Source organism: Nicotiana sylvestris, chromosome 2 (assembly GCF_000393655.2).
Source record: "Nicotiana sylvestris chromosome 2, ASM39365v2, whole genome shotgun sequence".
In the NCBI taxonomy this organism is placed as follows: domain Eukaryota; kingdom Viridiplantae; phylum Streptophyta; class Magnoliopsida; order Solanales; family Solanaceae; genus Nicotiana; species Nicotiana sylvestris.
The window spans coordinates 50,918,367-50,932,832 of record NC_091058.1 but is presented as its reverse complement, the minus strand read 5'-3'; the positions used below and the strand labels follow the sequence as shown (position 1 = coordinate 50,932,832).

At 42.1% G+C, this 14,466-nt stretch overlaps 2 protein-coding genes across 2 annotated transcripts; both read left to right on the top strand.

Moving 5' to 3' along the window:
• Window positions 1-12,450: 12,450 nt before the first annotated feature.
• Window positions 12,451-13,473, top strand: LOC138884909 (uncharacterized). The gene has a single exon (XM_070165774.1). The coding sequence runs from the start codon at window positions 12,451-12,453 to the stop codon at window positions 13,471-13,473; it is 1,023 nt and encodes a 340-aa protein (XP_070021875.1).
• On the top strand, window positions 13,470-14,023 carry LOC138884908 (uncharacterized). The gene is made up of 2 exons (XM_070165773.1): window positions 13,470-13,477; window positions 13,570-14,023. The coding sequence occupies exons 1-2, from the start codon at window positions 13,470-13,472 to the stop codon at window positions 14,021-14,023; spliced, it is 462 nt and encodes a 153-aa protein (XP_070021874.1).
• The last annotated feature ends 443 nt before the right edge of the window (window positions 14,024-14,466 follow it).

Here is a 14,466-nt window from a genome sequence, read left to right as displayed (position 1 = left end):
AAGCTTTCCTCAAAAGAGACTAAGCGTCTCAAACCTTACCAAAACCTTTCCGTATCCAAGCCAACCAACCCGTTCACATATAGAACCGAAAAATAAAGCAATAAGAAGCAGAAATGGGAAAATCAGAGTGGTAACTCATGAGACGACTGGCCATGTCATCACAAGTAAAGATAGGAGGGGATGCCAAGGCCTGCGGATGCCTGCAGGACTACCTTGGGTCTCCTAAATGCAAAATCAGCAACCGACCTCTCGATTAGCCACTACCAGCTCCGAAGTCTGCATAGAAAGTGCAGAGTGCAATATTAGTACAACCGACCACATGTACTGGTAAGTGTCGAGCCTAACCTCGGTGAAATAGTGACGAGGCTATAGCGGGGCATAACAATATATATAACCTGCAACAGTTTATACTAAGACAAAAAGGAATTACATAATGAAATATAACAATAACTTGCATTAAGTAAAGACGGAACCCAGGCTTTCCACCAATACTCAGCTATAACTAATCCTTAAGAGAGTTTCAACACCACAATAAAGAGTCTCATCAGAAAAGAATACATAAATAATACTTGAGGTGGCGCGCATCTTGATCCCACTATATAATCAATAACAGTATAAACATTTGCCCTTATTGCTCCTTGTTGCGGCATGCAACCCGATCCCACCAGTCTGCCCTTATTACTCCTCAATATATCACCCTTATTCCTCCTGTTACGGCGTGCAAAACGATCCCACCTGTCCACCCTTATTACTCCTTGTTGCGGCACGCAACCCGATTCCACCAGACAAATACATTCACCCTTATTCTTCTTGTTGCAGCGTGCAACCCGATCCCACATCTTGGTACCAATCACAAAATAAGAACAAGTGTTTCACAGTTTAGCTCAAACCCTCCACAACATTTATACCTCAAATCATAACCACGGAAGATCTATATAATTATGAAACTTCAATAGTTAATACTACACAACGAGACCAACCAAGGTGTACCATGAAACACCAACAAACCAACCTCAACCAGCAAGGTAATAAAATGAAACTACGAAACAATTAATACTTCAATAGAAAAAACAACAGTTTACATGAAGCAATTAGACATGAAAACATTTATGAGCAAGTAGCAATTAAGACAGGAAACAATATAAAAGGAAACGGGGAATGGAACAGGCTAAAATGATAATTTGGCGGCGCATAGGTACTCGTCACCACACCTATACTCCACACACATGGAAATTCACATAGCAATTAAGTCGGGAATCTCTCAAGTCAAAGTTAGACGAAACATTTACATCAAGCCAATGGGTATTTCAAAGCTCAATTACTGTGTTACCTCTCGATTCCACCTCCAATTCACTCGTATCTAGTCATAATTAACTTAATAACATCAATAAACGCTAAAGAAATCGATTCCAATACATAATTATAGGTTTTCCAACATTTTCCCCAAAAAGTCAAAACCCGACCCCGGGCCTGCTTGGTCAAAACTCGAAGTTCGGACCAAAACCCGATTATCCATTCACCCTCGAGCCCGGATATACAATTGATTTTGGAATCCGACCTCAATTTGAGGTCTAAATCCCCAAATTTCAAAATTCCTAAATTCTACCCAAGAACACCCAATTCCACCATGAAAAACCCTTGACCTTGTGATGAAATCTTGTAAAAATATGAAATGGATTGAAAAAATAAGTTAGGAATCATTTACCTATGATTTGGGGAAGAAATGATCTTTGGAAAATCGCCTCTTGAAGTTTAGGATTTGAAAATTTGAGAAATGAATCAAAAATCTCATCTGAGTCCCTTTTGCATAGTTGCAGATGTCACATTTGTGATCTGAGCTTCGCAATTGTGAAACTCGCAAATGCGAGACTGGCATCGCAAATGCAAACTTGTCGCATTTCTTCTACTGTCGCAAATGCGATCCCTTTCCTGACTACTTCGCATTTGCGAACTCTGCTGGCCCAACATATTAGTTGCATTTACAAAGAAATGCTCGCAAAAGCGGACCATGCAAGGATCGCAATTGCGATGCCTGATCTCGTAATTGCGAGATCAGGGGCCTGCAACAGCTGAAACATACCAGCAACAAAGTCCTAAGTCCAAAATCATTCTGTAGTCTATCCAAAACTCACCCGAGCCCTCAGGGCTCCAAACCAAACATGCACACAAGTCTTAAAATATCATACGAACTTGCTCGCGCGATCAAATCTCCAAAATATTATCTAGAAATATGAATTCAACACCAAAACAAATGAAATTTTCAAGATAACTTCAAACTTTATATTTTCTCAACCAAAGGTCTGAATCATGTCAAATTACTTCCGTTTTTCACCAAATTTCATAGATAAGGTTTAAATATTATAACGGACCTGTATCGGGCTCCGAAACCAAAATACGGTCCGATACCATCAAAATTAAATCATTTAAATTATTGCATTTTCATTCTTATCAATTTTCTTCAAAAATTCATTTCTCGGGCTAGGGACCTTGGAATTCGATTCCAGGCATACGCCTAGGTCCCATATTTTACTACGGACCCTCCGAGGCAGTTGAAATACAGGTCCGTGTCCGTTTACCCAAAATGTTGACCGACGTCAACTAAAATCATCTTTTTAAACCAAAAATCATCTTTTCTTAAGTTTTTTCACACAAAGGCTTTCCAGATACGCGCCCGGACTGCGCATGCAAATCAAGGAGAGATAAAATGAGGTTTTCAAGGCCTCGGAACACGAAATCAGATTCTAAAACAGAAGATGACCTTTTGGTTCATTACATTCTCCACCTCTAAAACAACCGTTCGTCCTCGAACGGACATAGAAAAATGCCCGAGTTAGTAAAAAGATGGTGATATCGGCTCCACATATCGGACTTGGACTCTCAGGTAGCTGCCTCAACAGGCTTACCTCTCCACTGCACACGAACCGAAGGATAACTCTTCAATCTCAACTGACGGACCTGCTGGTCTAGAATAGCTATCGGCTTCTCCTCGTAGGTCAAATCCTTGTCTAACTAGACAGTGCTGAAATCTAACACGTAGGATGGATCGTCGTGATACCTCTGAAGCATGGACACATGAAACACTGGATGCACAACTGATAAACCTGGCGGAACGCAAGTTTGTAAGCCACCCCTCCCATTCGATCAAGGATCTCAAAAATCCCAATTAGGGCTTAGCTTGCCCTTCTTCCCAAACCTCATCACGCCCTTCATTGGCGACAATCGAAGCAACACTCGCTCTCCAACCATGAATGTCACATCAGGAAGCTTATGGTCTGCATAACTTTTCTGTCTGGACTAAGCTGTACGAAGCCTATCATGAATGATCTTAACCTTATCCAAAGCATCATGCACTAAGTCTGTACCCAGCAACCGAGCCTATCCCGGCTCAAACTACCCAATCGGTGATCAACACCATCTACCATATAATGCCTCATAGGGAGCTATCTGGATGTTCGACTGATACTTGTTGTTGTAGGCAAACTCAGCTAATGAAAGCACTGATCCCAATAACCTCCAAAGTTAATAACATAGGCACAGAGCATATCCTCTAAAATCTAAATAGTACATTCGGACTATCCATCCGCCTGAGGATGAAATGCTGTACTCAACTAGACCCACATACCCAACTCACGTTGTACTGCCCCTCCAATAATGAGGTAAACTGCGTACCTCGATCAGAAATGATAGACATGGGCATACCATGAAGACGAACGATCTCACAGATGTAAATCTCTACCAACCACTCTGAAGAATAGAAAATTGTCACAAGAATGAAATGCACTGACTTAGTCAGCCTATCCATAATAACCCATACTGCATCGAACTTCCTCTGAGTCTGTGGGAGCCCAACAACAAAATCCATAGTGATACACTCCCACTTCTATTTAGGAATCTCAATCTGCTGAAGCAAACCACTAGGTCTCTGATGCTCGTACTTTACCTGCTGACAATTCAAACACTGAGCTACATATGCAACAATATCATTCTTCATCCTCCTCCACCAATAATACTGCCGCAAGTCCTAATACATCTTAGCGACGCCCGGATGAATGGAATACCGGGAACTATGAGTCTCCTCTAAAATCAACTCACGAAGTCTATCCATATTAGGCACACAAACATGACCATGCATCCTCAAAACTCCATCATCTCCAACTATAACCTGGTTGGCATACTCAACATGACCAAGTGACTGTGCAAGCTAGAACATGGCTGGGCTCAGAAACATCCAGCCTTATAAATTGAATGGCCAAATCCTGAACATCCAAAGCAAGTGGTCTCTCACTGACTGGAATATACGCAAGGCTACCCATACTAGCCGACTTCCTACTCAAAGCATCGGCCACCACATTGGCCTTCCCGAGATGATACAAGATGGTGATATCGCAGTCTTTCAATAGCTCTAACCACCTTCTCTGCCTCAAATTGAGCTCCTTATACTTGAACAAATATTGCAAACTCTTACAATTCATTGTAACGACCCAGCCGGTCGTTTCATGAGTTACCGCTCTATTTCCCCCATTTCTACTTACTATTGCCTTGTTCAAATGTATTATATGCTATCAGATTGGTTGGCTTGGGTTCGGAGAAGTTTTGGTAAGGTTTGAGACACTTAGTCTCTTTTGAGGAAGCTTAAGTTGGAAAGGTCAACAAGATATTGACTTATGTGTTAAGAGGCTTGGATGTGAGCTACGATGGTTTGGATAGCTTCGGGAGGTGATTTGGGACTTAGGAGCATGATCGGAATATGTTTTGGAGGTCCGGAGTAGATTTAGGCTTGAATTGGCAAAAATGGAATTTTGGCATTTTCCGGTTGATAGGTGAGATTTTGATATAGGGGTCAGAATGGAATTCCAGAAGTTGTAGTAGGTCCGTTATGGTATTTGGGATGTGTGTGCAAAATTTCAGGTCATTCGGATGTGGTTAGATAGACCTTTTGATCGAAAGCGTAATTTAGAAGATTTTGGAATTCTTAGGCCTGAATCCGATGCGAATTTGGTGTTTTGATATTGTTTTGAGCGTTCTGAAGGTTTGAACAAGTTTGAATGATGTTATGGGATATGTTGGTATGTTTGGTTGATGTCCCGAGGGCCTCGGGTGAGTTTTGGGTGGTGAAATGGACAATTTCAAGTTGTGTGAAATTGCAGAAATCTACTATTGAGTGTTGCAGACTGTTGGCCTTCGCGTTCGCGAGTGGGACCTCGCGTTCGCGAGTGGTTAACATGTGAGGCTAAATATTTGGACTTCGCATTCGCGAAGGGTTGGGGTCTTTGAGCATCGCGTTCGCGAGGTAGCAGACGCATTCGCGATGGTTTGAACTGCGGAATCATCGCGTTTGCGAAGGGGTGGTCGCATTCGCGTAAGAGGAATTGGTGGTCAACGTTAGGTTGTGCTTTGAGAATTTGAGGCTTTGACCGTGTTCACGAAGAAGGATTTGAATGTCTGGGCAAAATGTTTAAATAGCCATTGTCCGCGATTTTAGGTCTAACTTTCACCATTTTGAGCGATTTTGGAGTTTTTTGAAGAGGATTGAAGAGGGAATCAAGGGGGAACACTTGAAGGTAAGATTTATGTACTTAATACTCAATCCTAATCTCATTTTTACCTAATTAATCATGGAATTTAAGCCTAATATTGAAGAACTAGGGCTTGTAATTGGAGACCTAAAATTAGGGATTTGAGGGATTATTTGTGGTTGGATTTTGGTAATTTTGATATGAATGAACTCGGGGAGTGATAAGGAGTCTATTGATGTAATTTTTATCGGAATCCGAGACGTGGGCTCGGGTGTCGGGTTTTGCCAATTTCGGGATTTGTGTTGTAATTTGATTTCTTTCGAGTGGGCTTTGTTCCCTTAGCATATTTTGATGGTTTTGCACTGATTTTTGTTAGATTTGGAGCATCCGGAGGCTGATTCGAGAGGCAAAGGCATCGCGGGCTAGAGTTTGGACTGGATAGAGGTGAGTAATGATTGTAAATGTTGTCCTCAAGGTATGAAACCCCGGATTTCATATCGTTGTGCTATATTGAGGTGACGCACATGCTAGATGGCTAGCGTGGGGCTGTGCACCATTGGGGATTGTGACTTAGTCCATCCCGAATGACTGTTTTACCGCATATTTTATTGAAAACTGTTTGCTATCATCATGTTTTGGGCTGAATTCCATATTTGGGCCTCGTGCCAACTATTTGGACTCTTAGGGAATTTTTACTGCTATTTCCTCATTGTTTTGATTTTTATATCTGTACTCAGTCATGCTATAGTATACTGTTTTCATAACTCAGCCATGTTTACTCTGTTTTAACACTTTAAATGATATTTTGGGTTGAGCATCATATTTTACTGTCTCCGAGTGGCTTTTAGAGATTTCTAACTGAGTAGGGACGAGGGCCTATGTTGTGAGGATTATTATAGGATCAGGCTACACGCCGTAGCAGTGTTGTACTGATTATGATTATGAGGCCGATGGCCTGAGTTGTGCACCACAAGGTGGCTTGATATAAGGCCGAGAGCCTATTTGATTATGCCACGAGATGGCTTGATATTGCATTTGGGCCGTTAGGGGCCCCTCCCGGAGTCTATACACCCCCAGTGAGTGCGGGTACCCATTGTGATATGAGATATATCCCGAGGGGCTGGTGTTGTTCCATGTTATTGCCCGAGGGGCTAATTCTATTGACGTTGTGCCCGAGGGGCAGATTTTATGTGATTATCTTTTCTAGATACTTTTTCATTTACTTGTTTAACTGTTGAAAAGGAGTTTTAAAGAAGCTTATTCTGAACCAAGGTGTTTTGTAAGATTTCACTACTTTATTGCGTTTATTCGGTTTTACTCTGCTTCTTTATAGCATGTTATTGTGTTTTTACTTGATTTCTTATTGCTCAGTCTTCATTTATTGTTATTACTCACTGAGTTGGAGTACTCACTTTACTCCTTGCACCCTGTGTGCAGATTCAGGAGCTTCAGGTCCTGTCAGTGAGGGTTGATGGCTCAGCAGACTATTCAGAGTCCATTAGGTAGCTGCTCGGCGTTCGCAACTCCCTCCTATTTTATTTCCCCTGTCCTAGTTATGTAATAGATTGTGTAAACTCTTTCAGACTTGTAGACTTATGATAGATGCTCATGACTGGTGACATCCCAATGTCGGGCTGTGTTTGGTTTTCCGCAGTTGATATATTTCACTCTATTATGGGATTTACCATTATTAATGACTTAATTATGAATTATTATCTGTTAATTTAATTGAAAGTTTGTGTCTGCTGGACTTGTCTTCATGAGAGATGCCATCACGACCGGGTCTGGGTTCAGGGTCGTGGCATCCGTGAACACCTCACACGACACGCTGTATAAGTAATGCCTCCAAATCTTCAGCGCATGAACAATGGTTGCTAGCTCCAAGTCATGAATTGGATAATTCTTCTCGTGAATCTTCAACTGTCGCGAAGCATATGCAATAACCTTGCCATTTTGCATCAACACTGCACCAATTCCAATGCGAGATGTGTCACAATATACTGTATATGGCCCTGAACCTGTGGGCAACACCAACACCAGCGTTGTAGTCAAAGCTGTCTTAAGCTTCTGAAAGCTCGCCTCACACTCATCCGACTATCTAAATGGGGAACCCTTCTGGGTCAACCTGGTCATCGGGGCTGCTATAGATGAAAACCCCTCCACAAACCGACGGTAATAACCCGCCAAACCCAAGAAACTCCGGATCTCTATAGATGATATGAGTCTAGGCCAGTCCTTGACGGCCTCAATCTTCTTAAGATCCACCTGAATACCCTCTGCTGATACAACGTGACTCAAGAATGCAATTAAACTCAACTAAAACTCACATTTCAAAAACTTAGTATATAACTGGCTGTCTCTTAGAGTTTGGAGAACGACTCGAAGATGCTGCTCATGCTCCTCTCGGCTGCGGGAGTAGATCAAGATATTATTAATGAAAACAATCACAAAGAAATCCAGATAGGGCTTGAATACTCATTTTATCAAACCCATAAACGCTGCTGGGGCATTTGTTAAACCAATCGACATCACTAGGAACTCATAATGCCCATATCGAGCCCGAAAAGCTGTCTTAGGGACATCGAATGCTCTAATCCTCAACTGGGTAGCCAGATCTCAAATCAATCTTCGAAAACACCTTGGCACCCTGAAGCTGATCAAATAAATCATCAATCCTCGGCAATGGATACTTGTTCTTGATGGTGACTTTCTTCAACTGTCGATAGTCTATGCACATCCTCATCAAACTATCCTTCTTCTTTACAAATAACACAGGTGCACCCCAAGGCGAGACACTAGGTCTAATAAAGCCTTTATCAAGCAGATCTTGCAATTGCTCCTTCAATTCTTTCAACTATGGCAGGGTCATACGGTATGGCAGAATAGAAATAGGTTGAATGATCGGAGCCAGATCAATGCTAAAGTCAATATCCTTATCGGGTGGCATACCCGACAGGTCTACAGAAAACACCTTTGGAAACTCCCGAACAACCGGTACAGAATCTATAGAAGGAACCTCAGCACTTGAATCACGAACATAAGACAAATAAGCCAAACACCCCTTCTCGACTATACGCCGAGCATTCATATAAGAGATAACTCTGCTAGTAGAATGACCAAGAGTCACTCTCCATTCTAATCGAGGCAACCCTGGCAATGCTAAGGTCACGGTCTTGGCGTGACAATCCAATATAGCATGATAAGGTGGCAGCTAATCCATCCCCAAAAATGACATCAAAATCCACCATATCGAGAAGTAGGAGATATACACTAGTCTCAAACCCCCAATAACAACCTCACACGAATGATAGACATGATCTACAATAATAGAATCCACTACCGGTGTGGACACATATATGGGAGCACTCAAAGAATCATGAGGCACAACCAAATATGAAGCAAAATAAGAAGACACATTGGAGTACGTAGACCCTAGATCAAACAAAACTGAAGCATCTCTACTACAAACCGAAGCAATACCTATGATAACATTATCGGAGGACTAAGCCTCAGGCCTGACTGGGAAAGCATAACATCGGGGTTGGTCCCACCACTCTGAACTATATCTCTAGGACGGTCTTCTACTGACTAGCCTCCGCTTCTAGCGGCCTGGCCTTCACCTCTAACGGCCTGACCTCCACCTCTAATGGCCTGATCCCTACCTCTAGTTAGCTTAACGGGCAGTGATGGGATCATGGCACGAGAACCCTACTATTGTGGCTGAACACCCACTAACCTCAGACAGGTCCTCTGAATATGCCCATACTCACCACACTCAAAACACCCATCTTGATACTGCGGCTGAGAAAACTGAGACTGACCTTGACGAGCCGGCTGACCGCAATAATAACTCTGAAGAAGAGGTGCTCTGATAGGAGCTGGCAGTGCAACATAAGCTGGCTGCCCTGATGGAGGTACATAAGGACCACGACCCCCTAAAGCTCCATGGGATTTATGAAGTGCTGAATGAAACTGCCTGGGAGGATGGACCCTACCAAAGGTAACCCGGCCTCTAGATGAGGCCCCACTGAATTCACTGTAGTGACGAGGCCTCTTGTCAGACCCCTGACCACTCTCTGTGATAGAACCATCTCTACTCGTCTGGCCACATTAGTTGCATCCTAGAAAGAAAACCCACTCCCTGTCTCCTTAGCCATCTACAGTCTGATAGGCTGAGCAAGTCCATCAATAAACCTCCTCACCCTCTCTCTCGGTGGGAAGTATAAGAAGATCATGACGGGCCAAATCAACAAATTTGGTCTTGTACTGAGTGACAGTCATAGAACCCTACTGAAGGCGCTCGAACTTCCTCCGATAGTCCTTTCTCTGAGTGATGGGGAGAAACTTCTCCAGAAATAACTGAGAGAATTGATCCCAAGTCAAAGCAGGTGACCCATCTGGTCTAGCCAAACAAAAATCCCTCCACCATTTCTTGACGGAACCTGATAGACGAAAAGCAGCAAAGTCGACCCCATTGGTTTCCACTACCCTCATGTTACGCAACATCCCGTGACAACTGTCCAGATAGTCCTGGGTATCCTCTGAAGATGTACCGCCATAAGTAGTAGTGAAAAGCTTGGTAAACCTATCCAATCTCCATATGGACTCAGAAGACATAGTTGATCCATCACCAGTCAGTGCTACAACACTCGGTGGGACTACCCTAACTGGCTGAGCTGCTAGAGTCTGAAACTGGGGAGCCATCTACTCCGGAGTATGAGTAGTGGGAGTATGTACTCATCCCCCAGTCCGAGAGACGGCTGGTGCTATAGGAAGTATGTCGGCCTAAGTAACACTCTCCATAAAGCCCACTAGATGGACCAAAGCATCCTGAAGTACCAGGGTAGCTATGAACCCCTCTGGAACCTGAGTTGGCCCTGCTGGAATGGTCTGGGCTGAAACCTCATCATCAAAATCTACCTGAGGCTCCGCCGCTAGTGTTGTTGCTCGAGCTCCGGGCTGAGCCCTGCCCCAGCCTCAGCCTCTAGCATGGCCTCGGCCTTATCCTCTACCCCGTGTAAGAGGTGCTATTAGGGGTTCGGGCTGCTGATCAGCTGATGAAGTGATACATGTTCGTGCCATCTGCGAAAGAACAGAGTAGAGAGTTTAATTATCATTGAGAGATCAAAATGCACGACATATATGAATAAAAGTGAAATTGTTCGTAACTCTGTAGCCTCTGGGGATAAGCATAGACGTCTCCGTACCGATCCCTCAGACTCTACCAAGCTTGCCCGTGAATTGTGAGACATAGGCAACCTAGATCTCTGATACCAACTTTTCACAGCCCGAATTCCCCACCTTCGGGACCATAATGGCGCCTAACATTGTACTCGCTAGGCAAGCCAACGTTATAGAATATTACACTTTTTTCCTTTATCCTTTTATAATTAAAATTTTAACAAAAAAATAAATCAGGGGAAGTACATAATTTAAATGATTACTCATATACTATTAACGAAAGCCAAAATAGATACCACCCAGAAAGTGGTGTCATAATTCACGAACATTCTATGAATTCTACAAGTAAAGGTTTGAAAGAAAATACATCTGTCTTGAAGAAAGTAAAACAAAAATGAAGTAAAGATAGGAGGAGACACCAGGGCTTGCGGATGCCTGCAGGACTACCTTGGGTCTCTTGAATGTAAAATCAGCAACCCATCTCTCGATCAGCCACTACCAGCTCCGAAATTTACAAAGAAAGTGCAGAGTGCAGTATCAGTACAATCGACCCCGTACTGGTAAGTTCCGAGCCTAGCCTAGACGAAGTAGTGACGAGGCTACGGTGGGGCATGAAAATATATATAACCTGCAACAGTTTATACTAAGACAGAAAGGAATTACAGAATGAAATATAACAATAACTTGCATTAAGTAAAAATGGAACCCAGTCTTTCTACCAATACTCAACTATAACCAATCCTTAAGAGTTCAACACCACAATAAAGAGTCTCATCATAAAAGAATAAATAAATAAACACTTGACGCGGTGCACATCCCGATCCCACCATATAATCAATAAAAGTATAAACATTCGCCCTTATTGCTCCTTGTTGTGGCGTGCAACCCAATCCCACCAGTCTACCCTTATTACTCATCAATATATTACCCTTATTCCTCCTGTTGTGCCATGAAAACCGATCCCACCGGTCTACCTAATAGGTTTTCAATGTCTTTGCCTTATGTTTCTTATGTTTTGATGATCTAACAAACTTATTATCATGAACCAGATTATGCATTTAGTGATATTCTCTCGAGCATTAAAGTGTTCATCCAGCATTGAAGTCACTGTGTGTCAAGAACAAGAAGACAACTCCACTAAAGGATCAGTTTCACAATCAGTCTATGTGTATCCATAGTTGAGTTGTAATCTAGTTATTTGTTCTTCATTATAAGTCCTATCTTGCTTTCTTAGAAGCTATGTTTTAGGAAACCTAAAATCCATAAACTTTCGGAGTTTATATTGTGACTAGGTTTAGTCATAAGTTTAAAGTCTTTGTAACTAGAGAGTTACAAAGTGGCTTGTAGTAAGAGTAGTACAAGTTAGTTAAGTTGAAGTCTTTGTAATAGAGTGATTACAAAGTGGCTTGTAATAGTGAGATTACAAGTTAGTGAAGTTGAAAGCCTACAAGTGTAAGTTGTGGTTTTTGTCCCCTTGTGTGGGATTTTTCCACGTAAAAATCCCTTGTCTCTTTTACTTACTGCTTTATAAGTATTCTCAATAGAAACTCATAAAGGATCAGGTGCTCGATAGTTTAGTGGACTCTTATAAGCTATCAATTGGTATCAGAGCGGGTTCTTTCTAAAAGGTTAATACCTAGAAAGGATCACAATGGCTGCTCCACCCAACAAGGAAGGACAATCAACCTACAGACCTCCTAGATTCAATGGTCAGTACTACTGCTAGTGGAAGACTCGCATGCATGATTTTATAATGGCCGAAAATTCAGAACTGTGGGACATCATCTGTGATGGTCCACATGTTCCTATGAAGAAGCTTGAAGAAACTGGACCAATGGTGCCGAAAGACAGAAAGGAGTACAGTGATATTGACAGAAAAGTCGTAGAAAAGAACTATCGCGCCAAGAAAATCTTGGTATGTGGTATAGGTCCCAATGAGTACAATAGAGTCTCAACTTGTGATACTGCCAAAGAAATATGGGAAGCGTTGCAAACTGCACACAAAAGAACTACTCAGGTTAAACAGTCCAAGATTGACATGCTCACTACAGAGTATGAGCTCTTCAAGATGAAGGATGATAAATCTATACAGGATATGCACACCAGATTCACATCCATTATAAATAAGCTTCATTCACTTGGAGATGTTATTCCCAGAAATAAGCTTGTAAGGAAAATCCCCAATGTTCTACCTGGTTCTTGGGAAATTAAGGTAAATGCAATCACTGAGGTGAAGGATCTACAAACTCTAACCATGGATGAGCTGATGAAAACATACGAGATGAAAAGAAAGAAAGACAGTGAAAGGAGAGAGCCAAAGAAGGAAAAGAACCTGGTACTCAAGGCTGAGAGCAGTGACTCAAGTGAAGAAGATAGTGAGATGGCCTATCTTGCTAAAAGATTTCAAAAGATGGTCCGTAGGACTGGTGGTATACCAAAGAGGGGCAGTTCAAGTAGGGCAAGGAACAATGATCTCCATCACAGGTGCGGAAAGCCAGGGTATTTCATCAAAGACTGTCCACTTGTGAAACAGGAGCAATACAAACAAAACCCTCACAAAGCAGCAAAAAGGAACCTGGTTCCAGACAAACGATTCAGTCGAAAAAGTGCAGCTGACAATATTGTGAAGCAGGCTCTTGCTGCTTGGGGAGACTCCTCCAGTGAATCAGAAAGGGAACCAGATGCAAAAAACAGCTCCATGATGGCAGTGGAAACTGAAGCAACAAAGTATGACTCACTATTCGCTCTGATGGCTCAGTCTGATGATGATGAATGATAAGGTAAATTTTAGGGACGTTCAAAGAAATCTGAAATCCTAATCTTCTAAGAAGATAAGATCATTAGCAAATGTTAAAATTGATGCTTGTTATAGCCTTGATAATGATAAGGAGATCCTAACCATAGAACTAGGAGAAGCTGAACAATCCAGAGATGATCTGGTGGTCTGTGTAGTGGACCTAAATGAGACCATAACTAATCTTCAAAGAGAAAAGGAAGTTCTGAATGAAAAAATAACTAGCATAGAAAATGAGAGAGATGACCTGATGGTAGTGGTTGTTGACTTGAAGGAAACAATAGAAGTTCTTAGCAATGAGAAACATACTCTAGAAGAAACAATTGCAGCTATTGAGCAAGAGAGGGATGAATTTTTAGTGATAATCACTGACCTAGAGGAAACCACTGAGCGACTCAATAGAGAACATAGGACTGTGAGTCTTGGGAAAGGGAAGGAAGTAGCTAGTGAGACACACATCAAGCTTGAAAAGGAATTAACTGATGTGAAAACTAGTCTATATGGTGAACTTGAGAAAAATCGGCAACTTTAAGCTGATTTGGAGAAAGTAAAAATGGATCTTGAGAAATCTCTGAAGTGGACCTGGTCCTCCGATGCTATCACTGCCATGTATTTCAATAATAGTGAAAACAAGCAGGGAATCGGGTTCTAAAGGGAGAAAATACCTTACAACCCTCACAACAAGTACGTCATTGTTCCTGATAACTGGTTGTGTACCCACTGTGGGAACAATGGGCACATTAAAGAAAATTGCTAGGTTAGGGTTCAATTTGTTCAGAAAAACAAAGTGTTTACTGACAAAGTGACTACTAACAAGGGACCAGGTACCGCTCGAAAGAAACGAATGCTACCTGCATGGACTAGAAAAGCCCTTATCCATCCCGTTTATCATAACAAGGGACCCAAATTGGGTCCCTAAATCTAACCCATAATTTGTTTGTGCAGGGAACAGTGAAAGGAAGCGGACTGCAATGA